This window comes from Seriola lalandi, unplaced genomic scaffold, assembly GCF_002814215.2.
Source record: "Seriola lalandi dorsalis isolate HSWRI2012SDOR001 ecotype SW California unplaced genomic scaffold, Sedor1 jcf7180002054616, whole genome shotgun sequence".
Taxonomy (NCBI): domain Eukaryota; kingdom Metazoa; phylum Chordata; class Actinopteri; order Carangiformes; family Carangidae; genus Seriola; species Seriola lalandi.
Window position 1 is genome coordinate 1276446 of NW_019525169.1, and position 27155 is coordinate 1303600.

Genomic DNA, 27155 nt, shown 5'->3' on the forward strand with positions numbered 1-27155 from the left:
GAAATCTGTTCATTTTTGATTACAGTGAAACAGTCATATGTAAAGAGGAAGACTATGAAGAATATCAGATTCGTCCTTACAAAGCCCACAATGTGATTTTTTTCTGTAACTGTAGATTGTAAACTTCTCAGGTAATTTAAATCTCCAAATTCACAGAAAACATACAAAGGATATCAAATCGGCATATTCAGTGGTAGCTGTAGCCCTACATCAGCATCCAAATTAATAAAATAAATATTACTAGCAATAGCAACATCCCCATGCTGTTGTTACTATCTGCTGCTCTCAGAGGAAGCTTGCTCAAGTCATTAAAGCAGCAACGAGACCCTGGGCGATCAAATATCTCGGTTATATTACAGAAACCAGCGCAAGCAAAGTGGCAAATAAATTGGTCTTCCATTTCACTCAAAGCCTGGCTGGCAGCCTGTGATGACTTTCACTGTGTTCTCAAGATCTCTGTCATTTCAGTCAGTACGTGACATAGTTGCACTTACACAATGAGTCAGCGACACAACCAGCGAGCTGTCACATATGGCTTATGACATGAATAAAATGCCTTATTCCTCAGCACTAAACTGTTCTGGGAGTCACTGTGCCTTTATGTCCGAGTGTGTGTCTGTCTGTCTGTGTGTCTGTGTGCGTCCGTGCCTGTTGTTTGGGTGAATGCAAATGTACAAGGGAGAGAAATAGATAGGGAAATTTTAATGGCTCCCTTTCAGAAAATCAAGAGCTGGTGCTATATTTGGACAGCATGAGATGGAGATGGAGACAGCCTAGGGGTCATGGAGTTTGGGCCATCGATGCATTGCAGTGTGATTCTAATCAAAGTGACGAGGGCGCTGGGGTCGGCAGGGATGAGCACAGCGTGGCATGGGAAAATAACGCCAGTCAGAGTGACAGCGGCACCATAATCTACAGCTCCTCTTTGACACTCACGCAGATCAACCACTTATTGGCATAAATAATTCATTACCAAGTGAGGACATTAACATTGCCACTGTCGCGGTGTCGCAGGATGCCTTACGACTTCCCACTTGACTGCTCTTGAAGAACACAGATTATATTGTGGTTCCACTTAGGAAAAAAGTGCAATGAATTCAAAGCAGTTACATTTACTGAGAGGGCATTCGTGACTTTGTTCCTGCATATAGGCTTGGCTATCAATCTGTTATCTGTCACTACTACCCAAGAAACAGGATGGGTATATACAGTTTAAAGCAAGAGCAGAATGTTTTTCATACATTTACTTAGAGAGATAGAGAGGTGTGAAAGAACAGGTGTGACCTTTCAACACATGAAATCTGATATGTTAACTGATCATGTAATCTGATACTACAGAGAACTGCATGGATCTGCAGTAACAAATTAAAAGCCAGAAAATGCCTAAATGAGAAGTACACAGTTACTTCAGGAGTCTCAACACATACTATGTCTTTGTAATTTTTTGTCTGAGAATGTTTTGGCTTTTTTGCTTGTGTTATGAAGCAAAAAAAAGTGTGAGTCTTGTAAATGAGAGTAGAAATCTGCTGCAGGAACCAGAAGTTTATAAGTGCGTGAAACCCACAAGTGTTTAAAAAAAGATCAATGCTGCAACTAGAAGGGATGAGAGTTCCTTTGTAAGGCCAACTACCTGGGTCAGTGGCTGACATAATGGCACCAAACAGGAGGCAGTCAGTGAGGGAAAACTCTCCATCTGCTGCTTGGCCCAACAGTACCATCAGTCTGGTGAAGCCGTAGACGCAGGCCCTGGGATTGAGGACAAACAGAAAGAGGGATACACAGTGAGGTCATCAGGGAGTGCCGGCCAGAGCAAGCCTATCAGTCATCCCTCTAACCACAGCAGGGCTTCCCCCAGAGTAGTCTGGGTAATGGGGCCAGACACTAGCAGCAGGTGAGCTGACCCGTTTCCAGACGGAGGCCGCTTAGCACAGGTGTACACATAAAGCTGCGACTGTGCCGGGTAGTATTAAATTTAACCAGTTTCAACATGTGTGTGTGTTTGTACCTACGGCTCCCCCATCCCACACCCTCCTTAGACAGTATCTATCCATCTTCACCCCTGGCGTTCTTTTATGGCAGCATTATAAGCACTCCAACATACTAAAACGGCACAAGAATTATGACTGTGTGTGTTTGTGCGTGCACAGAATCACCCGAAAGACTAAAAAACATGAGGAGAGATTGTGAAGGGCATTGTGACAGAAATAAAATACAAGCAGTATTTTTATCAGCTCTGGGGCCTGGCAGAAAAACAAATCTAGAATATAGCTGTCCCAGAATGCACCGCTCCCCCTTATAAAAACACTATACACTGAACAAAGCCGTAATATGTCTATTCAACTTTTAACACTGCAGTCCAGCTTCCGACTGGTAACTGATGTTTGTTAAGTATTAATCCAGTTACTGTTAAATATCCCATAATAAGCAGTTTGGCAGTTTGTCCTCTAGGGAACCTTTCTGTCCACTGGCATGACTCTGTTACTATGGTGACGGCACACAACCCATCCCCAGGGCACAGATTTAAAGTATTGCCCTCAGGTCGAGCAGCTAAGCTGTGTTATTCATGTATGTAAGGAAGATTTGAAGTTATGGTAATGATGTGCGGTGTGTGTGTGTGTGTGTGTGTGTGTGTGTGAGAGAGAGAGAGAGATACAGCGAGAGAGAGAGGGTGAGAGACAAACACAGCCAAAGAGCGAATATACTTCTATACTTCATCAGTGGAGTCAGTGAGGATCCTTTACCCCCATGACATTCCCTTTCCCCTGTAGGATATGGCAGACTCACTAACAAGCAACAGGCCTGGTCAGGTCTGGTGCCTAGCATCAAAATATGTGCACGTGACCCAACATGTCAAACCCTGCCCTGCTTCCCAGGAGCATTGGGGAAGCAATCCTTGGGCAGGACTAGTGGATAGAAGAAAGAAGGTAGGGAGGCGAACAGACAACATCTTTAACACAGGGTTTTAGCAGGTTGAAGAAGCTCATTAATTCCAGTTATATAAAGGGTTTGAACTTAAGCCATGGATAAAATCCCCAACAAATCAGTTGAAAATAACATGCACAATCACCTAGCAGCACCTTTAAAAGTCTAAGAGATATCAAAATATATTGATGTTACATTTTAAATTCAGAGAAAATTTGTATATTACTTTTGGGGGGGGGGGAATCAAGGACTTTAATTTGCTCTGATCATAGAGGCCCTTTGATAACAGGCAAACAACAAAACTGGAGTTATGAGGTTTTCACACAGTCCGTGTGCAGCAAATTTGTGCATCAGTAAGAACTGGTTTCGAAAGATCTCAATTTCCTCCAAAGTCTGACAGCGCCATCTAGCTGTATGAGTCCAGAATAGCACAGCTACACATGAGTACTGTTTTTTTTATATTTATTTATTTATTTATTTTTTAAGTTTTCTGGCATTTTGCTGTTTCTATAGCCGCAGTGAGAGAGGCAGGAAAGTTCGGGAGAGAAAGAGGGCATGACATGCAGCAAAGGGCCACAGGCTGGACCTGAACCCAGGTCGCTGTGGTGCAGAGTAAGCCTAAATGGTACACGCTCTACCAGGTGAGCCACTGGGGCACCCCCCGAAATTAAATTAAATCTGCTTGATTTTTTTTTTGACTGAGCTGTTCATGCACACTACAAAGGTTTTACAGACATGTTCAGTTATCATAGTAAAAAAACCTGTAATTAATAACATTAATGGCAGCTTGGTTTCATGTCAGTCAGTTCCAGAGTCTCACTGTTGTGCATGCTGGCACACTGGAATAGCTTACTGGGACACTTAAAACAGAGCAGTAATTAATGTTATTAGCTACACCTGTGCTTTTCCTGCTATGACAAAAAAGGCCTATTGTATCCTGATGCTCTGCACCAATCAACCAAAGAAGCTACTCACAGCTGCAAATAATTTGAGTTAATTGCAGATGTGATGAGACAGCTCCAGAAAGATCCTTGCGTACAAAACATAAGTGTTACATCTTTCTGATTGTGAGGGATATTATACATCTTATCCGAACAAAATAGTAAATAACAGACAGTCCTGTTTGATTTGTTCATTTCTATATGCTGTATACTATATGCAGAAACATCATACTATGACAACACATACTGTATTGTATAAGAATGTAGTGCAGAATTGATTTACAAACCGTAAAATACATTATAATTTCTATTGATGAGGAAAATATTAACTGAAAATTTGATTTCATCGGGAGAAAAGAACAAAGACAATGAGTACAAAGCTTGACTTCATTGTTCTATCACTGATCAAATTTCATATGTTGTATTTTATTAATAAATAAGAATGTGGTTTTAATAAACACTCTTGGTGCAACTTAGACACATCATCACATAAATAAATAAGAATGTTGTCAATAAACCAAACCAAAAAATGCTTGTTATTTCCAAAAAATTGTCTTACATTATGACTGTGGGGCTGTAAAAACTCCCTGTTTTCAGTACATTATCTAATATCCAGTTATCCAGTATCTCAGCTATTCTCTTACTTCTGTACACCTTGACCTTTGTGTGTTTTATTGTGTTTTTTGTTGTGTTAATTTGTGTGAATGACCAAAGACTTCTTACCCTATGGTTATAAAGCTGATTATGGTCCCCAAAAAGGCAAAGGTCAGAACAGATCCCATATTCTCAAAGAATCGTTTCTAGAAGAGTAAATGAAAGGAACACCAATTAAACAAACAAGTCAACAATCATTCACCTAATACATTATGATATACATCACTATAAATATAATTCACTTAAATTTAATGTAACAATATAAGGCAGTGCTTCTTCAAACTGATGCCCCAGCCAGAACAGTCCTTTGATAATGTCTTTTTTCCCCATTTTAGGAGACATGTCAGAACAGCAGTCTTACCTGATTAAGGGTGTAAGCTCCATGGAAGATGATGAGTGGCAGGAACAGATTGAAAAGGACCTTAAGATCAAAGATCTCCTGTAAAAGACAGAGCTGTTGTGTTGGTGACTGACAGGGCTCCATGGGGAGCAAGAGGACTCCATTTACTGAATGTGACTGACTGACAGTCAGATATTACACACACACACACACACACACACACACACACACACACACACACACACATCATTCACTTCAGCAGCTCTGGTTTGTCAGACAGGCGCTAGTTCGTTTCCTCTTTGAATCCCAATGCCACAATAGACTCCAGGCACCACGACAACCTTATCTGTCCCCTCTTTCTAAAAAAAAAACAAAACAAAACTACCATATGTTGTTTACAGGAAAACGAGAAAATGTGACAATTCAAACTTATGTGCCAGAGTTCAAGCTATGTTAGCTACCAAAAATTAGGATTCCATGTACCCACACAAAAATAAAATGCTTCTCATCAACACACTTTAGCATTGCCACTATATGGTGCATTACATGATCTTAGAGCCATCAGTTGCCTATAATATGATTACTGTGTACTGCATTAGCATTCTATCCAAGTGCCTTGACTCAGACTTCCACAGCTGATTAAAGTAAAGCATAATACAGAGTGAGAAGTCTAACTGGCTGTGTCAGTCTGCACCGTGGAGACTCCCAGCATTCATTAGAATGGGAATAAGCAAGTACCATTAGTATAGCCGCATGTGTTCAGATAACAGACGGAATAAAATTAAACAAAATCCAAGCAGCCGATCATGACAACATTACCCTCAACACAAACGCTAACCAAAGCACACAGTATTTTTGTACATACTGTGCACGTTCTCAGTCTGTTTCTCATCCTTGCCAGTATGATGCAATGCAAACCACTCAGAAAGGTAGCCTTTCATGTCCTTCATCCTTGAATCCTTTTTATGTCTTTCGTGGGTACATGCTGAGAATCGAACCACAGTGATATTCAATTCAGATCAATTCTACTTTTTCCTGATTCCCACATGCCATCAGGTCTCGTAAAATTGCAAAAAACTTTAATTCAGATTCAATTAAATTTCAGTCTAAAAGGCAAGCTATGATGAAGATGCCTGCTGAAATAGGGCTGTGGTCACAGACCTTTGAGACTGGCCTAGATTTCGCTTTTAAAAAACAGACAAGTTGAAGCAGCCTGAATAGCATGAATATCTGGATGAATGAAATCAAGCCTGTCTCTGTGAAATTTCCTATTTCCAGGACACATTGCATTTTGGTTAACATTTACAAATGCGTATATATGGATGTGAAAGATTGCATTTCTTTCTTAATTATGATTTCTAAAGCCCCATATAGAGTTTTGAGAGCCAGCGTGCTTTTATCAGTAATTCACACTTGAAATGGTTACTACAAATTGCTCCTATCTTCCTGCTGCTATGACCTGCTTCAATATACATTACTTTTTTGCAGCTGCAATAACCCACACACACACACAGACACATATATCTATATATACATATACATATATATAGATATATGTATGTATTTTTATACTGTGTAGCCTGTGCATGACAAATGCAAAAGTGCATTACAGAGATACTGACATGCAGACACTGTTATCAATAAATTATGCATATGCCGGTGGTTTTATTCTAAGTGCCACCTGCACCACAGAGCCGAGGATGGAGGTGTGTTGTATACACTAATTGCCTCTTCAGCTGAGCAACACTAAATTTAATCAGACCACAAACTTTAATGCCTTTACTCCCCGATGGCACATAATGGGCTCAGTAATGCAACAAAATCCTTATCTCTACCAGCTAGGTCCCCATATATATCAGGCTTAATGGCATGAAGGCTACACAGAATGGTCTGACCGATGTAATGGCCTTTGTGGTAGCCTCTGCTGGTGTGCTAATGAGACCCCAGCATTCTAAGGGGCCAAAAAGTCTAAGCCATTAGTTAAGAGTTACACTTGGCCTGGATGATTTGCAAGGTTCATGGTTCACTTACTCCCTTTCTCTTGGGTTGAAAAATCTCTCTGAGATTAATAAATACATTTTCAAAGACACTCATTCCACATCCTGTCATGCTTGTTGGCCATCGTATTGGCTGAATCCCCGGCTCAATGGTTAGGGTTTTTTTTTTTTTTTTTTTAATAATATGACACACCACTGTGATAGCACCATGAAAATATGAAAGCAGGCCAGAAAACAGTAATAATACTAATGACAAGCAGAGGCCCATCTCAAGGCTTAGGCTCTTCTACTTAGCAGTGATATTAGAGCCACTGACTAATTCCTTTTTAACAAATAATTGCTGTGAGTAGTTTGGAGAAACTCTGGTTTAATCTCCAGCTGTAGTTATAGCATTATTTCTGTTGAACCTCTGTGACAAACATAATACAAATATACTATACTTTGATAAAGTGTTTAAGAATTCTTTCATGTAGAGTTCAAATGAAACATGCAGCATTAAAAAGTGCAGATTTCTCAACCTCAACATATCAGTATACACGATTGATAATATACTATATATACTATAATATGTAAGGGTAAAATAAAACAACAGATGTTTCAGTTTGGTTCATTGTACAGAAACATAATGATATTAAATACCTATAAGCGTAAAAAATAAATTATATAATAACTAACAGAACCTCTTTGAGTCAGCAGTGTTTGTAAAAATAACAGATTAGTGCTAATTCAACTCATCAACAGCATGGATACTACCTACTAGACAATACAAACATCATTCCTATGTTCACAGCATTTTGTGGTTTGAAATATTGTTTACAGTAAATAGTCCCCTCCAGCATATAAAAGATGGTAGATATGCACATCCACTACTGAGTTCTGTGACACAGGATGAGATGGCCATCTTTGCCTGGGAGTAAAATGCTGCAGCGCCAGTTGAGATTAACTAACTATCTCACATCTTTCCTGCAGTGCAGAGCAAATCCGGCACCAATATCACTTACAGGAGTATCTCATTATGGAAATCTGTGCATGTAAACACAGAACTAGGATAATGTCTTGAGAGGAACACAAACTACAAGAAAAACTAAATAGGATTTTCTAATTGTATTCACATAGTTTATGTTTGCAGTTGTTGTCAGGAATGTGTGTACAAAATGTTGGTATAAGGCCTTTTTTTTTCTTCATTGATCAGACCCTTTGTGCTGCTTTACCTGCTCTACAAGAGTCTTAGTATATAGTCTGTTGTTATATAGTCTATTGGTTTCTGTGTTTAGTTGTCTTCTAATTTCCCCTAGTCCACAAAGCACACCTGAAAATGTAATCTCTCCTATCTGTTCCTTAATAAAACCTAATATCAGTTAAATTGCTCTCTTGCCCTCTTTCTGTCTGTACCACCACTCTCTTGTTTCCCTAATAACAACAGACCATGTGGGTAATTTAGAGGAAAACCAATAACTAAGAACCATTAGAGGAGACTGTTGTGTTGATGCAAATACCCAACATAGACAAGGGATGAAATATAGATGTGATCAAAGGGAAGATAATGAAGAAAATAAATGTAATCCAGATAAAATAAAACTACATCAGAGAAAAAGAAAAGCATCCTTTGTGGTGTAGTTTGTTTTCAGATGTCCCTACTATGCAGTTTTTTTTAAGCAAATGTTTTATTTTTCACTAGTGCCTTTGTTGTATCACAATGTGAAGCACTAACACTTTTGTTTCTTTGTTTTGTGAAATGCATTTGTAGTGAAGGTCAAATCTTACTGCCATGGTTACCTTATGAGGGGTTGAGATCGGCAGGCATCTTAGGTTTAGTTCTTCAACATGTCTGTAACAGTGGCCATGTGATGAGATGTTGACCGTCAAGAAGTGAGGAGTGCTGTTCAGAGCACCACAACTGCACCCACTCTCCACGTGCACTCCTCGGTCAAATGACAACCATCTCACTATTAACCCCAGAAGTGTACCTGCAGAGGATTTCAAAAAAAAGAGAAGAAAGTTATTAAAACTATGGTAATCCTCTAATACCTTAGATACAAGAGAGACAAAAATATTCCATATCATTATCGTCATCATGAAAATACTACAATGCAAAAACATATGACAAAAATAATGGCCCACAATAATTGTATAGATGTACAACATTAAAGAAAACTATTAACATTTTGTGTTATAGTGACAAAACATTTATGAAACAGCAAACTTCGGTATATTGCATGAATCAAGTACTGCTGGTTGGTGAGCCCTTAAGAGTTTATGATATCTGGAAATACCTGGCAATTAATGTAGCCTATTTGGTGTAATGATAGGCTAAATTAAATGGTTGAGTTACATTTTTATATCACACCTTTAAAATATCATTATCCTGAACTTTATCATTATCTGAGCTAACTTGGTAGTGGCTGTTGCGCTACTTATGAATGTTCCACATAAAGATAAACCAGTCTGAACAATGTTCTGCAAATAAAAATGGTGTAAAAGGAAGATTAGATGGTGGCCCTCCACTACATCCCTACTAAAACCCAAAACAAGATGAATTGTGACTAAAATGGACTCTATTTTTATTAACATTCTGATACACTACTTAAATTCTGAGTTCAGGAAGTGTTGTCGAATAACTGCTTCCGTGCTCTATATTCCAAATAGGCTATCAGCTAAGGCTACTTACCATAAAACATTGCACCCCCAGTTTCATTTATAAGCCTATATTTGAACTGTTTTAACTTCCACACACTGAGAATGGTTAAAAGTGCTAAGCTAACTGCAGCGAGTACCAACACTGCTGCAGTGTCTTGTCTGTGGCCGACAGTGGACGACATCTTCAAAGCCCAGGTCAAACTTTTCGGAATCAAGTTGAGATGAGATTCAGCTGCAGCAACATCCGCATCAGCAGCCAGTGCTGTGCTGCCTTTACAGCTGCTTGGGAAGCTTTCTTTTTTCTCCCTCTGTAACCGGTGGGAAATAGCCCTACTTGTTTTTTTCCTCATTTTTTGAAAACAACAAAATTGATTATGTAATTAAGATATTTCGGTGAACATAATTTAATTTTATAAATCAAGAGATACAAAGACATTTTTGCGTAAACAAATGTCTACGAGGTACGCTACGAGTAAAGTGCAAGAGCAGTAACAAAAACCGTATGAAATTATAACTGGTCAAGGTGTTATTACAAATTACAGCCTGTTAGGTAAGTAAAAACAAGACAGATCACATTTACTGACTGACACTGCTTATGCCGTTATGTTTTTGCCTCGTTTATGAAATAACTCCGGTAATCCCGAAAGCAATGGAACGCACCAAAGATCGGGTGTCAGCCTTTTATTCTCCAGCAGATGGCAGTAAATACAAATGAATACACGCAGAGCTCCTAAGAGCCCACTGTGAAAGGCCGGGACATTGAATTTCCACTCTCACTGTCCCTTAGCGCTAAGTAAATCAGTCATGGCCCTTAATTAGTAGTTAATTAATTAATTAGTCGTTTAGATTTGGTTGTAATGACTTATTTTTATCGATTACTGTAGGCCTACAAAGTAGCCTATGGTATAAATAAAATAATACTAATAACAACACGATAGAAATGTTAAATCTTTTAAACAGGGTAGATATATGTATCAATCAGCGTTGCCCATGGGATAAAATCTTAAATAATAAACTTAACACGGTTGAATTAGACCCATTGGTTGATGGTGTGGAGACAGTTCTAACTTTCAACTGATTATTTTTGCCCGATAAAGAAAACGTGGGGCTGATTTTTCTTGGCCCAGATATTGCCACATACTTCCAAAGCAATGCAGCACAATATAACCAGTATGTCTCTAACATTTTGTATCTTTTTATGTGAGCAGTTTTGAGTTGAAATATTGTTGGTTTTAATTATCGTTTCCAGTTTATCTTTTTTTCTTTCTGATCACGGCATGGTAATATAAAAGTTCAATTTTATGTTATGTCACGATTTTCCTGAAAAATGTTGCTTTTGGGCTGATGAGGGACTGAGAAAATAATAGAAATTTTAGCAAACTTTGCATTGGGGGCGGTGTTCTATCAAGACAATATTAGAATATTCGCTTAGCAACCATGGCCGTAAACAGACAGCGGACGTCGTAAAGGGTAAAGAGGCTGGTGTTGAAAAGAGTCGAAACAGAACCCATTGTGGTGTTGGAGAGGAGTGAACCGCTGCCTGAGAGAAGGGGAAATGAGGCAATTCCGTGACCACAAAGGGACTCATGATAAGCGGACTGAAATGGACGTTACTGCACAACACAGACGGTGTTGTCCTTTGTGAAGAGGACTGCGTCGACCACTCGGAAAGATCCGGTATATGAAGAGTTAAGACTCGACATCCCAACTGTTTATTCCAGCAGCTAGCAGGCTAGCTGGCTAGATACCTAGGAGCTAGAAATTGGAAGATCGTGTGAGTTTGCTTGATAAAGATCTTCGTCGACCTTTGAAGAAGCTGTTGTTTTTAGACATTGGCGGCGGCGATTGGAAGTATCCGTCGCCCGCCTCGCAAGTAGCCGCAACTTTGAAGAATGATATCAACTGAGCGCTAAGCATTTTACTACTACAGACCCGGAGAAGAAAAAGTCAGACAGGTTTGTTTCACAGTTGTTTCTTCTCTTTGCAGCCCGCGTTGCAAACGAATCTAGCATTTAAATAACGTGACCTGGCACATCGTGAATTTCAGGAATCGCTTATATGTTAATTTTTGCAACCTCAACCATAACCATTTAAAGAAAAGCAAAAGCAAAAACTCTTTCTCCGGTTTTCAGTATGTGCTAACTTGAAAGGATGTTTGACACTGAGCGGCAGCACGACAGTGTTGTTTTTATAAACACATTCTTATCAGATGCCCACATACCCTGAACGGTAACAGGAAGTTTATTATTACTACCATCAGAGCTGCTGCTGGTGTCATTTTTGTTACAGCAGAACTACCACGGCATCTCGAAATTACCGTTTGGTATGTTGCCTGCCCTGCAATTATTCTTATTATCTTTTCGGTCGTTCTTTATTGCACTGGGGAAACATTAGTCATGATAATGACACGTACTTAACCACAAGTTAATCTCGGCAATGACATTAAATAATGCACTAAAATGCAAGGGATTGTCATCATGAACAATGTACTTTACAGCCAGGCTGATGTGGTTAATATGATAGACTAAAATGTGCCCTCTAAATTCCTTTGTCTCTTTGTATGCTGAACGTATAAAATTAAAGCAACAATACTGGCGTTAGGACGGTATTTATTTGCTTGAGAGGCCATTCACATATTAGATTGGTTCATTAGAAAGTATTCCTTTTTTGTGAATTTTGTGAATTGCTTCCCAATTATTTGGCACTGTAGTTTTTGCCTACTCAAAAACACTGTACCTCAACAGGTTTCCATTTGGCCAACTTGATTTGGATTGATTTGCTATGTATTTGCCTTCGTTGTTGGCATGAGTGAACAGGAGGTTGAGCCACTTGCCCATCAGACAAAAAGGCTCAGGCACTGAAATTGAAAGCATAATTCAAAATAATAGCAGAATTGACTTGACCATGAGATTTCCATGGAATAGTAATTACTGTACGCTCTTTGCAAACTCCTGCCCTTGATTTCTTCAAGGGAAAAATAGATTACCACAACAGTCCTACTGTTTAGTCCAGATAAAGCTTATAATAAGTCCTAAGGAATTTCTCTTTATAGTCTAATGAATACAATGGGCTGCTTAGAATTAATTTTTCCATAACAGGAGACTAATTGTGGAGCCTTTCTGCAAGGTTAGTCGACGAGGGAACTATGAAAATAAGTCAGATGCACTTAAGACGTACTGCTGGTTCTTGATTTGAATGTTTCTCAGCACTCAGCAGGGGAATGTTTTGTAACTGTAGCCTAAAAGCTCTCACGGGAGCAGTGTATTTTTCGATTTTGACCCCCAAACTCAGCAAATCAAACGGATAAAGCAAGTTCTACAACAGATGGAGCCACATTAGGATCGACCTTAAACAAAATAAAAAATGTCTCTGAGGTAATCGATTTTATTCTCTTCCCCCCTCGACACCACCAGCACTCCTAATGTATTCCCTATTTGTTTAAACTGAAGCTTGTTTTGGCAGCTTGTTTTAATCAGTTCAAGTGTAACCTAACTTGGATGACACATTTGTTTTGTAATGGCATTAACATGAGATTTCAATTTATGATAACTTTTCCAAACTCTTGCGCAGTGATTCTGGCTCATGAAAATGTGCACCTGTTTAAATTAAACAACACAAACATGTACGCAGTTGAGGAATCCAGAGCAAGTCTTCCCAGTTAGAGTGTGTCCTCCCAAACAGCTGCAGCAGTTTGGTGCAAAACAGATACCGCTGATACTCTCATTAAAACCTCCAGCTTTTGGTTTGGCCCAGAGATGAATGGACTAATGTTGATGTGGGGATGCTGCTAATTGGTGTATATTCTGAGGACTCAATGTTCCATTAGGCGTGCGAATGTTACTGTCATTCGTATCTCTCCATCACTGCCACATCTTTGCTGTACTGAGGCAATCCGGCTGTGGCTGAATGTTTTTTGTGATCAAACATTATTGACTCCCTCAGTCGATAACCTTGGCAACAGTAGTTCCTCTCTCCAGCTACAGCCGCACATTGCACTGGAAGAGGGGGTGGGTGAGAGGAGGCTTTTTCCGAGCTTTGAGTAGGGCTTCGTGGTAATGCCGGCGGTCTCCGGGGGTAGACGCGCTCATGTGTAGGTTTGTGTGTGTGTCCATTCAGAGATGGAGAACTGCTACTCTGTATTCAAGTTATCTCTTTCCATTCATTTCCATCACAAGAGCAATAGCTCAGAGTTTCTCTCACCTTTCTGTCCATTAGCTATACATCAGTTATATCTCTTTTTGCTCTCTGTCTATTGTACGTACTCCTACACTATATTCCAGTCCCTTTTCACCACTTCTTCTTTGCACTCTCCTTTGCATTTCCAGTGGAATTAATCAAGCATGTTCATGTGTGGCTCGACTTCATTATATCATGATGAAGTTTGGCCTCAGGTGCAGTGAAGGAGATGCGTTAGCCTGAGAGTTGCCTTGCCCTCGAATGCTATTATCTGAAACCGGTTTTACACAATGAGCTGTGGAAAAGATTATTCAAGAAGGAAATTTCTTTTTCAACCCCATCTTTTTTTTATCTAGGTTATTCTGTCAAAATCTAAGTTTAATAAAAGTTGAAATATTAGGATATTACGATGTTATCGTCATCTGCCTCGACCTTTGTCATTCTGTTTTAAGCCAACATGGGGCCTATTGCTTCATCTTGCGCCTTTTCTGTCCCAGTAATGAGCCATTTTGCGGCTCTTAACATCTGCCAAACTTGGAACATTTTGAATGCAAGACTCATCTCCCATGCATGAGGAGTCAGGCATCCTTTGATTTGCCCTCTTTTCTTTGCCTCTCTTTTCGAAACGCTCACCGCCGTACTTTGTAGACTGAGTGCGCTGAAAAACTTTTTTACCCCACTTTTGGCAGCGGCTGTGTATGATGAGAGGTAATTTGGTGCTTATTCTAAATAGGGTTCTCCTCTTGGTATTGTGCATCCCTCCTTCTCACAGAGTGCGGAGGGAGCAGAGGCACCGTGGGGAAGAATAAAGGAGAAGGTGGGGGGGGCTAATTTAAAACACAAGTTTTCTGTGGGCACAGTGAGGTTTGTCCAAAAGAAAACACTGCTTTAAATTTCACTGCCCTTCTATTCCGGTGGGTAACATCTGTGTTAGAATACAAAGCATCTGGCTTTAATTCAGAGCTTAAAGTGAACTTTACCCTTGTCAAAAACCTGAGTAGGAAACCTTGCCATAGAGCACTATACACTCTGCCTTCCTCTCTGCACATCCTGTTAAATAACTCAGCCATTGGGTGGCATACAGCAATAGAGAGTGACACAGATATATAAACGGTTTTGCAGGTGTACAATTCACAACAAGCAGTCTAGTGGGGTAATTACCAGGGAAAAATATCCCCGTCCTAAATTACCACACCGTCCTTCCAGTAATGTGTAGCAGCAGAAGCAGGCTATAAAAACAAATCTAGTAGCATTACAATTCTTATGCTCTCCTGCTCCTTGCTAAACAAAAGTACAGAATTGAAAATAAGCCAGCGTCGGAAGATTCGTGCATTTCACTGTTTACATTTGAAGCATTTTAACATCTGCATTGTCTCTCATTAACAAGAAGAAAATGCCAGGTGTAGCTTATCCTTTCACTTAAGCAATTACTACGGTCATTGACATAATCCAAGTAACGCTCCATAGGTAATTGAGGCCTAGCGCTTCCTCTAGAGGAGGGGAGGAATCTATCTATCCTCCTTGTGATGGCCGCCAGCTCGTGCATCTCATTATTCCGCGCGTTGTCTGTGTCTTGGTCCGGGGGCTTGCTCCAGCTTTCTGTTGCTCTCTGTAGCTTACTCTCAGGGATGAAGAGGTGAACATCTTTTTCTGGCACTTGGATGAGGTTATGTGTCGTCCTCTCTGAGCCCTTTGTTGACCCCAAGTAAATCTCTTATCTGCTCCCATGATCTTGCAGCCACATCCGCGCCTTCACTGCCTGTGTCAGATGCTAAATGGGAGTTGAATCGAAGTCGTATAGCAACAGGATATTCAGTCGGCTTCCTCTTGCTCCCTGTAGCAGGAGGCACGAGGCACACATCGTTTTGACTCCCACTGAGGTTGCTTTTTTTTTTTTTTTTTTTTTTTTTTTTTTTTTTTTTTGAGTGGGGGGGGTCCTTCACACAAACTTCCTTATTTCCCATCTTCCATTATATCTTCCTTTTCCAATTTAATATAAATATCTTGCAGAATTCAAATTAGTTTTTTTTTTTTTCTCTCTCCACACTGTTCAATTACTGTGTTGGCCTTCTTTTTAGCTCATTCTGAATGAGGCTTGGGTTCATTTATCACATTGCAGGCATTCTGTCAAAGTCAGCTCGATGTAGACCTACAATTTCTTTATTTGCCTTGCTCGACTAAATGCATGACAAATTATCTTTTTGTACTTTTTTGCTTCTGAGATATCTCAGGTCAACGTGGGCACGAAGTAATATATTCAAAACATGTCCTCTAAATGATTCATTTGTACAGGCTAAAATTACTATCATTGTGCTTCATTATAGCACTGAAATATATAAATAAATGTCGTCCCATGTCTTGGAAATTGGTGACATATTACTATTAAGATTTACTGTAGCTATTTGGTTTAATACAGAGTTTTAAATGGTTTAAAGATCACCTATATTTAAAAGATGTGAAAGGAACTCTCATTCACTCTCGCTGTCGTATTATGGTAAGAAGAAAATCATATGCTCACTGTTGAGTTGAGTCACGTTACTTGAGTTACAGACTTGCGGCAAGAATAGAAAAAATCCATGAATCATATTTTTCTTTTCTTTTAAAAAAAAAAAAAAAAAAAATGCAGTGTAGCTTTCTGTATTTCCCCTATTTGGATATGGTCTATTTTTACATTACTGATGTTAGCCTGATCTGCTTGAGGTATTTTCAGACAGAGGTTTGAGGTAAGAACTAGCGTATTCAGCTTCTTATCTGACACTCCACAGCCGCACATCTCTCACAGCCGCTGCTCTCTTGGCTGCCTCCAGCCCCCGTGTCCTTCCAGATCTCCGCCACTTCGATCTGAAAGCAAAATGCAAGGAACCCATCGACACGCACACTAATCACACTAGTGTGCCTGCTCGTTAGCCATGCCCTCTCAAGTCAGCTGTCCTAATAGGCATGTCCTAATGAGCTCTAATTGAGGATGGCTAATTTGCATGGCCTGAGTCATTGTCTTTCTTAAAGCTACTTACAAGACTTATAAGATTCATTGCTAAAAAGCTGATTGGGGGGTCTAACATGGCTTCATCAAGGCCAGACTATGGGGGGGCTTGTGAGGTTTTCTGGGAGCATTGTTAAAGCACCATGAGCCCAAATTGTTGTCTCTTTCTTCCCTGCTCAGTTCTTACCGTTCCCTTCTCTGCTGACGTCACTATGCCTGCTGGAGGTATTCACAGACTCTTTTCCTCCCTCGACCACAAACGTTATTTTAGCGACACCAACCATTTTTCAAAGAAACAACTTCAAAGCGTGATTAAAACGAAGCAGGGCAACTCTGATCAAAGGTTAAACTACACACAGCGTGACTCTCTTCACAATGCAAAGTAAGATTTTTCCATTTGAAGCAAAAAAAAAAAGTCAAGACTTCTGAGCTCGGTGTAACTGTTGAGGTATGCAGACGGTGTGTAATTTTGCTGTGCATGAGAAGAAAAGTGATGGATACTTCTGTAGCTGCAGAGGGAGGTCCTCTGAGGAATCATCCTCAGAGTGCAGCACATTTTATTTATACTAGGAGAGGATGTTGTACATTTCCTCTTAATTTGATCACTGACACTTTATTTTCCCTTTTCCCATACTTTTATTTATCTTTCTTATGTTGGGGGAGTATACAAGAAATTATTTCCCAAAGAGAAGGAGCTCAAACAGGCACAGGCAGGTTTATTGCATTGGCTGTGGGCCATCTCATTTCTGCTCAAAAAGTAATGAAATCTCTCAAATGACCCAAGCAATTCAAATTTGTGAGACAATTTCATATGCCAGAGAAAGTGCTTCTTTGTTTTATAGGCGGTATTGCATGTTATGACTTAGGTTTTCAAGTTGCAGGCCCGGCAGAAGAAAAATTAAATAAACCCTTTTCACTTGTTATCCATAACCAAAAGGCCAATTTTGCTGTTTTATAAAATGTAGTGTTTTTTTTTTTTTTGCCCTGATGTAATGAGTCCCTCTCTCTCTCTTTCTTTGCTTGATTTCAGGCCTGCTGGCTCGAGGTTGCACACAAACACCAAGAAGGGAGAACATGACTCACTGGTCTCTGCCAGAGACTGGCACGGGGCAGCTGTGCCAACCTCGCCCCTGCCTGCCACTTTAGAAGATACCCTGGTTAACCATGACAGAGAGGCATTGAGGTTAACTCCCTGACGATCATCTCAATACCTCTCCTCCTCCCTATCCCTCAAGACCCTCCCCACCCCTGCCCCGTCCCCATCATGCTGCGCTTCCTGCCTCTCAAACTTGGCCGCCTGTACCGCTGTCTGAAGCTCCTGTTGGTGGTGGGATTGTTTGTCATCTTGTTGATGAACACCCACAACCTGTTTGCCTCCTTCCAGAAGAATGAACTCACTGACAGACGCTTCATCAACCTCAACAAATGTCCCGCCTGCTTTGGCACCAGCTGGTGTCGCAAGTTCATGAACGGCCAGGTTTCCTTTGAGACCTGGGGCCGCCTGCGATTCCTAGATGTATTCAATGTCAAGAACGTTTACTTCGCCCAGTACGGTGAGCCCAGGGAGGGTACCCGCCGTGTGGTTCTCAAACGGCTCGGCTCGAACCAGGAGCTGGCCGAGATAGACCAGAAAATCTGCAAGAGGGCCACTGGCAGGCCGCGCTGTGACCTCATCCAGGCGATGTACAAGACTGAATTTGCCCGGATCAACGGTGACGTTCGTCTGCTCACCCCTGAGGTGGTGGAGGGCTGGTCAGACCTGGTGCACTGCCCCTCTCAGAGGCTGCTGGACCGTGTTGTCCGCAGGTATGCTGAGACCAAAGACTCAGGCAGCTTCCTGCTCAAGAACCTCAAGGACACAGAGAGAATGCAGCTGCTGATGACCTTGGCATTCAACCCCGAACCACTTGTACTACAGGTACTTTGTCTGTTTGAACTTTTGTCAGTGTTGTGTGTTTTCGGCACAAAATGTGTATGTGTGGGCTTTTAAGGTTATGTTTTTCATTTTCTGTTGAGGGATGCTGAGTGACTATTACAGCCTTTGAAGAAAATATTGCATCTTGATAAAGAGGTGTCTGTCAGCTGATCTGTGGCACCAGGTGTTTTCAGAGTAGTTGATAAGGCACAGCTCCTGGACTTTGCTACAAAGAGGAGGAGAGCATCTTTACAAAGTAAGCCAGGGTGCTGGCCCACAAAGCCCCCAGTAAATTACAGGGTTGGAATCCTCCTTTCCTCCCTCTTCTATAGATCTGAGATGAGCCATTACACCCTCCCTAAACTCTAGGCTACATCGAGACTACACACCCGCTATCTGGAGCACGAATATTCCTGTGCTTAGAATAGAGAGGGGTTTAAGAGCTGTGGCCTCCCAAAAGATGAGAGATTTTGGCTGGCGGCAATACTGCATATTTAACACTATATGTAGGGCAGTTTTGAATTATTCAAAGATGCATCTGTAAATGGCCCAAGTTGTTTTTAATTTTAATATACGTCTATGTCCGCTGGATCCTTGTCATTTGTGGGAGTCAGTAAGTGCAGGGACTCTACTCTCTACAGGGCTACTAAGTGGGGTCAGCACCAATATTCTTGTTCCTCCACTAATCTTCCAAAAGAATAGCGTTTTAAAGTTTGTGACCTGTATCACTGTCTTTATTTCAGCATTACAATATTAAAAAAAAAAGAAAAATAGGCTGAAATTTACATTGTGAATGAACTGGCGAAAATCAGAAGACATAGTTGTAAAAAATACAATGCCTTTTTGAGGATTTAGTGTTTAGTTTTGATGAGGCCGTGACTGATTGAACACTACTACAACAACCCATCTCTATTCGGTCAACCTGTACGTCAAAACAACCACACTGTATATCATATAAGCACTATCCACTTCCTTTTCCCCGCACTGATTTACAAGGAGCCAATCAATTTCAATTACAGTCTGGCATTGACTGGGTCTCGTGAGGGGACAGAACAACAGTGGTCATGCCCCGTGTAGACATTCAATAACTTACTCTGACCTCCAACAACACCCCTCCCTCCCTCCCTCACTTACATATAGGGCTGGGCACCCCCAGGCATTTTCGGAGGACAAAAGGCGAAATCAGCCTTTTAGGTCGGTTGATCTATAAAATCTGATTAGACTTTCGCGGCCGCTTGCCCTCCCACTACCTTCCTCTCTTCTCTTTTCATTCTCATTACAGCTTTCTTCTGTTCGTGCCATCCTTCCCTCTTTTTCTTTCTTTCTTTTTTTTTTTTTTTGTGTACGCTCCACAAGCTCTGGCCAGATAATTCCATCAGTGTTTTTAATGCCATTATGCCCCAGTTGAGAGGCTCTGTGAATCACCCTCCATTCTTATCTTGCACACATCACACACCAACGCATCATGCACACACATTGTCCACAGCACTCTTCGCTCCCTGCTCCGTGTATCCTTTCCATGTTTACGGGGACTCATGAATTGTTGATCTCATGCTGAACTTGTGACCTGTGGGCATAGGAAAGAACCGCGGGGTCTGTGTGCACACAAGGCCAGGGGTAACAGATGGTGAACTTAGTTTGTGGGGATGGATAATACACAAAGAAATGTGCCAGACGATATCGGAGAATCACAGATCTGGAGGGCCTTGACTGCTCGTCAGCATCGCTGAACTCAAAAGATGAGGAGGGAAATTTGCTGAGAAGCTGAGAGACCCTATGCACAAGGTTGGGCAGCAGTAGACCATAAAGAATTAATGGCGTCTATAGAGATTGGACAGGAGACTTGCTGTACTACAACACCTTGGTCTCCTTTTTTGCCAGAGGTTAGTGCTACTTCAGGGGGGACTGTTTTTAACTAAAGATAGAGGAATGTGGGCTGGATTTTATGTTCACTTATTTAATGAAACCTGATCCTTATTTCAACTGTTAATCATCTAACCTTCTTGTCAGGCCTCGAGCAATGCTTCATTTTCCCTGCTATAGTTAAACACCTCTTCAGTAAGTTGGAGAGGCCAGTATCACTCAGTGTATAATTAAAATTTGCTGCATTTAAGTGTAAATGATTTTCTACTCTCATTAGTCGCCAGTGCTGTGTTTATGTGCGTTTTTTTTTTTCTGTCTCTCCTCTGGTTTTGTACAGTTGTATAATGTGAATAACATTTCTGCTGTCTGCTCAGTAAGCTGCACTCTCTCTTAGAATGGCTTCTGTTTCCAGTCTTTTGAAGCCACAGGCAGTAAATCGGCCCTGTTTTCACTATGAGAAACCAGACCTTCTTTGTCAGTGGGAAACAATCTGCTGTGTTGTTTCGGGTCTGGCCAACAATGCGTTTTCTGTGTGCTCTGCGGTACACAAGCACGCAGGCATCCACACACACACACACACACACACACACACACACACACACACACACACAAAACACCCCCACTCCTCTTGTCACGTGGAAGACAATTTGGCTTTGGGGAATAAATATTTTTGGAAGACAAAACGACGACAGCCAAACAAGAAAATCCTTGTGCAACGAGACTTCATCTGTTTTCTCTCTTGTTTCCTTTTAACCAATGCTGTTTGTCTTAAGGTTGCACAGATAAGTCGGCCCGGACAGGTTTCTGTTACTGCGATCAATCAACTTGTGTCAGGGGAGTTATCTCTTTGCCAGCTGGAGAAATGACATGATGCTGTTTAATTTTACCTCTTATTTGACAATAACTTGGTTTGCATGAAAAGTGAGTAATTCATTGTCCTCGTTTCCCCGGCTAGAATCTTATTTGCCATCCTTGGCTTCTTTCCTCCGGCTTGATGACTCACTGATTCATCAGGTGATGGTTGTGTTTGATGGAGTACATCTGGCTCAACCTTAAATTAGTTCGATTTAGCCTAGTCCTCCCTTCCAAATCATTAAGCTTGGTGAGTTAGCCAGGAGCATGTGACTGCACTCGCACCCTTTTTGGTCCTCAGCCCTGTCTTGCTCACTGAAGCTGAGAATAGGATGTGACAGGCCTGTGGGGTTAACTCAGTCAGCGGTGCTCTCATCTCCTCCAGACTAAAATCTCTGCTCTCCCAGACACCCCTCTCCCTCTTTTTATTACCATCTCTCCCCACCTTGCACAGATCCGCCTCCTCATTCAACACCCCGGCCTCACCTGACACAGAGACATACTCCACAGACGGCAGGAGCCTCTCTCGCAGCTCCGTCTGTTTTTCCCAGAACACATCTGACACTGATACTAAATCAGAGAAGAGACGGAAGACTAGAGATTAGAAAGATGACCTTATCTCCTAAGATTTTTGACAACAGCGTTTTAACGCCAATGCTAAAGTAAGCATTCACAGCGCTTTCAGCAAACACGCAAGCAGCTTGTTTGAATTATTTTAAATGGGGGGGGGGCCTCTTTGGTATGCTGCTGATTTAATGAGACCTCTGCATAATCTATTACGATGCTCATTTACTTTGGGAAGCTAAGCCAAAATAAAGGTGATATATTCAGGATTTTTACTGGCACAAAGTGAAGCAAAGGTGGTGCCGCAACCATGACCTACTGAACCTCGATGTATTTTCTTTTTTTTTTAGTAGGAAGATAAATTTAAATGCACCAGGTCAAAAGTAGATGTGCAACCTGCCTACACCAGCTATGAGTCAGATAATCTTCTATCTGTATAATTAGAAACAAAAAATGAATCATGATTTGGCATTAAAACATGTTTTGAATGAAACAATAAAGAGGCTAGACAAACAATAATTATTGCAGAGATATTCTTTTTACATCTGTAACATAAAAACATCAAACAGGGACACCTTCGAATCGAATGCAATCCATTAAAACAGCCCTGCCATTCTTTACGAAGGTTAATTGTTACTTTACTCCTTTCTGAGACTGTCTCAGAGGCCACACAGGTAGTTTATGGTAGTGATGGATTGCACAGTAGGAAAATATATTGTCTACAGTAGTAAGACATTAGAGGGAAAAAAAAGTGGGACATGATACTTTTTGCACACTAAGATGGATGCATCGATCACAACATTTCTACAATAATTTATATTGCGGGGAAAAAAATCCTTTTATTTTCCACATGGTCATGCTCTGGCAAAGGATGGACAGTATGCCTTTATTTTGTCTGTGCAACGAAAATAAACTCTGCAATCTTATGGTCAGGCTTTCTGGGTCATGCCTCTTTTACAAAGAGGATCAAAGCTGTTTTGTTTTTAGTTTTATTTATTTCTTTTCATTTAATCACAGAGACGGCATGCTATCCCGGCTTAAGTGAGAGCTTTCTGTCTCTAAGGCCGGCTCAGTGGCTGAGGTCCACCGGTAAATAGTATTTAAGTTGCTAGTCTGTGATTAGCACCTTTGTTTTTGGGTCTGGGGGATTGTGACGCTCTTAGGACATAAGAGAGGAGGATGTGTACGCCGCTTAACCCTGCTTCAAGTGCTCCCAAACCCCCTTTCATTATTCTTATAGGCCTTTGTGTACAGACTGAATCCTGTTAGGATAAAACAGGGAGTTATCTGGGCCCGACTCCCCTCTTTTGGCTGCCCTCGCTGGATGGAGGCCCTGGTGGAAAAGGGAGAAGAGAAAGAGGAGGAGGAGGAGAGGAGCAGAGGGTTTGTGTGAGTGTGTGTGTGTGTGTGTGTGTTGTACAAGCCAGAGCCTTGTGGTGTTTTCCCCCCATTTGAATGAGCCAGACTGCTTGTGTTACCATAATCCTTTCTCTCTTTCTCCCTCTCTCCAAACACACACACACATATATACATACACACACACACACACACACACACACACACACACACACACACACACACACGCATGACAGCTGTGTTTGGTTAGGTAAATGCCTGTGGCCTAACCCCCCCTCCCTCCCTCCAATCCCACCCACCAGCTCCTTTTTTAGATTTCTCCCCCCACCCCCGACCCACAGCTTCCTACTGTTACAGCCTGCACCCCCTGCCTACCTTATGCCCTGCTCCTGGAGATGCAGCTCTGCAATGCAAGAGAATCTAACCCCATTCACAACTCTCCATGGGCCCCTTAAGATGGCCAATATGGATCTGTAACGAGTGGCTCTTTACTGTGCTGGTTCCCTGGAGAGCCTAATGTTAGAGCAAAATATGCTTTTTAGCACATCAGCTTTCCTGCAGTAATAAAACCGTACAGTGCATTAAAGCGTCAGGCACCTAGTTCTTGTCAGAAAATATGAGAGGTCAAGGATATACTGTTGTATCTCCCAGTCTTAAACATTTGGGCCCTTGGAATTGGTAAAATAACTTTATTTAATCAAATCTCTCACTGGTAGTGTAGATGTCAAAAGACCTGGCCACAGGCTGACACCTCTTAATGTTTGAAGTCTTTTCTTTCGTTTGAGATACTTGATTGCCCCTTGTGGGGAAAATCTCTGTGTTTTTTCTGTTCTGCAGAGAGGTTAGAGTGCAGGGTCAGTGACAGCAGTCTCCCTACTCACTACAACATTCGACTGCCCCCAAGATAATTGGCGCCTGCTCTGAAATACACAACCCTTGATGTAGGGCTCAAACCCACAGCCCTCAGGTCTGAGGCCAAGTTTCACTTGGGTTCCTCTCCAGCCATGTGGGCAGCAATACCACCTAGACTGAGTCAACACCACTGCCTATGACTTAATACATTCCTCGTCTTCCAGCGGAGGGGATTTATGAGGTGGCTCTGTGCACAGTGGCTCAGGTTCAGGTCGGCAAAGGGTTTCATCTATCAGCTAGCAGCGGAGTGTGCACTAGCAACCCAGAGCTCCACTGTCCTGTGCTCTCATTCCTCATCCTGCTCTCATTCTCTCTCTACAAAGCAGAGGCCTGCAGAACTCGAAGACCCGGCTAACCCATTTCTATCACTGTTTGGCTGAGCTCACCTAATCATGTGCGCGCTCTTTCCCTCTTCTGTGCCGCACAAGCCAACTGTACGTGGTCTTACTCAGACTCTCCACCTGACTTCTTGGTTTTGCTTTTTCATCTGAGCTCGGTGTTTTTTGACCTCTTACTTTCTTATTGGCTCTGACTTCTCACACGCACGCACGCCCCACACACACCCAGCAGCCCTTTATAGTTTCAGTCTTCTTCATTCAACGATTTTCCTTTTTCCCAAGACCGCTGCCAGCTCTACACACTGTGACTTTGCACTCTTTGAACTGCATGTCTGGTAGAGAAAAAGGCAGGGCCTATTCTAAATTCAGATACATACACTTTACGGTCTCTGTGTCTCGCTGCTCTTCATTCTTTCTCACAGACACACACATATTCTCCTCAGCTTGGTGCTCTGACTTGGCGTTTCCTGGCCTCCGTGTCTGGAACAGACAGCATCACTGCCCTGTATTGCAGGGTTTGGGGATGGAACAAAGTGGGGGGGGGGTTAGCAGGAGAAACAGCCGCAGCAGCAGGAGACAGGAGAAAAAGAGAAGAAAGAGGCTGCGCCATGTGTGCCAAGATGAGGGGTTAACGCCGGCTCCCCTGTGGGGCCTGAGCTCTCGCTGCGGACTAACCAACTGGATTTTAAACTTAAATGGCCAGCAAAATGCCAGACGGGGCTCGCCGCACATCCTCCAGATACACAAGGTCAACAGGAGAGCTGCACAGTAAAGCGACATGTTTTTACTAGTCCAGCTTGGCAGACCCAGCCTTGCAGAGCAGATGTGTCTCCTTCTTAACGCTAAGCCCCTTTGATAAACAGGCTGAATAATGTTCATTTTGCAACATCGTGGCTGAAAGGGGTTTTCTTGTTGCTGTTGCTTTTGCTGTTGCTGTTGTTGTGTTCTGACTAAACGTGCCTGTCCGCCACGCTTCCTCAACTTTACCGTTTGATCCCCGGACTCTCAACGAGTCCTGTCCCAACTTGTTTGCTGTGAAGCAGTGGGGTTTTGTTGAGGACAGAAAATGTTGAGAATTTACACCACACCCTGCTCAGGGCTTTCACGAGCTGCACACATGAAACACCTCCGTGGCAAACTACTAATTTCCTTCTTGCTGTAAGTAGTTGTGGTTGCAGGATGAAGGCGACTGAATTCCTTTCAAATCTTGCATTTATAATCACAGCTGTGTGTCCACCATATTTGCGTGTGCGTGTGTGCGCATCTGTGTATGTATATGCGTGTTTGATGGAACAGCGTCCTTTGCGGGCCAGCCAAAGCAATATCTTGGGAGCTGCTCATGTTTACTCGGCCCCTGAATAGAGGTTGTTATCAGCCCTGGTCACGTTGCATGTTCTCATTCACATGCACTTGGATCCAGTTTCACATAGACACACACAAACATGCACACATGCACAAAGAGCCTCTTTCGAACTCTCTCTCTCACACACACACACACACACAAACACAAACACACACACACACGCCCACGCCCTCCCCCGAGTGGTCCAGTAGAAGGGCATGCCTTTGTCAGCAGATGTCAGGACGCAGGTGTGTGTTCCTGTGCCTCTCGCTCCATTCGTTTCATCCTCTTCTCCAGAGGCTGCCCATTTGTCTGTGGCCCTGTTTCATTTCAGCCCACTCCAATCTCCCCCCCAAGAGGATGCCGTGTGTCTGTTGTATTACAGAGAGGGGGGTGGAAAGCACAAACACCCCCAGTCAATGCTACTCTAGTGCAACGGCACAACCTTTCAGGATTAGATTAGTCAGACTTGGGCCTAGAAGTCACTGTGAGGTCGTCTTTAATGAGAAGAATCTGTTTTGGTCTGTTTTCCACCCCTTGCTTTCATTGTCTCCTGAGCCAGGCTCATTATTTCTGTAACGCTACAAGAAATTTTAGGAAAAAAATTTAAATAAAAAATGTACCGAAAATAAGAAAATCTGGCACCAGGTCTATAAGTTAAAGGTTTTACTAAGCAGGAGATAAAAGGTTTTTATCCAATGTCAGGGACAAGAGCTGATAAGACCTTTGAAGCCGTAAAAGTTGCTGGGATGTGTCATTGGCAGTTTTGTAACCTCAGCATTTTCCAGTAGCATAACATCACTGGGAGACACCTGGAGAAATTCACTACCTGTGCAGTCCCCACACATACACACTTCAGTACCTCCCAAGTCTGCTCGGAGATAATGCCGTGGATGTAATATTAGGCTGGGCTTTCCAATTTATTTCTCCCCCTCCTCAACGCCTCATTGCGGATGTTAATGACTTCTGCAGAGTAACCGTTTAAAGGGTGCTAAGGGAGAATGATTGGTGAGACACGTGGAGTATTTATCAACCCCTGCATTGGGCGCGTATGAATCCAAAGCTCTCGTACCCACTTCCATGTGCCTGCCTACACTGTTCAGTAGTTCTCACCTTTAGACTTCTGCATATAAAACTTAAATAAAGGAAGCTCATAAAAATGGCACCAAGGTATGAGTTGTCAGGACCCCGGTAATTGACGCGGCGCACTGAGCCTGTCAGTGCAGCGAATGAGCGACAGCTATGTTAGGAACCGCGGACGAGGGCCGCACAGACATGAAGGCGTTCTCATAACAGCCATTGACAGTGTCTGAAAGTAGCCGTAGGGCATTCATCCTTCTCCTCCCTCCCATCAGCCAACCCC

The 27155-nt window shown here is 42.0% G+C and overlaps 2 protein-coding genes across 3 annotated transcripts in view; one reads left to right on the forward strand and one right to left on the reverse strand.

Moving 5' to 3' along the window:
* The window catches only part of LOC111665169 (sodium/hydrogen exchanger 9-like), a 57505-nt gene extending 47804 nt beyond the window's left edge, over nt 1-9701 (reverse strand). The window contains exons 1-5 of the mRNA XM_087177632.1: nt 9523-9701; nt 8631-8821; nt 4879-4956; nt 4587-4663; nt 1631-1746 (exon numbers count right to left, since the gene is read on the reverse strand). Of these exons, the coding sequence (XP_087033758.1) occupies nt 1631-1746; nt 4587-4663; nt 4879-4956; nt 8631-8821; nt 9523-9673 (613 nt within the window). The 5' untranslated portion in view covers nt 9674-9701. The remainder of the gene's footprint in view (nt 1-1630; nt 1747-4586; nt 4664-4878; nt 4957-8630; nt 8822-9522) is intronic.
* A 1287-nt stretch (nt 9702-10988) lies between these two features.
* Nucleotides 10989-27155, forward strand: part of dipk2ab (divergent protein kinase domain 2Ab) — a 25704-nt gene continuing 9537 nt past the window's right edge. The window contains exons 1-2 of one of the 2 annotated variants that reach the window (XM_023420088.2): nt 10989-11446; nt 17681-18568. In XM_023420088.2, the coding sequence (XP_023275856.1) occupies nt 17915-18568 (654 nt within the window). In that variant the 5' untranslated portion in view covers nt 10989-11446; nt 17681-17914. The remainder of the gene's footprint in view (nt 11447-17680; nt 18569-27155) is intronic. The other variant, XM_087177641.1, reaches the window with a different exon arrangement.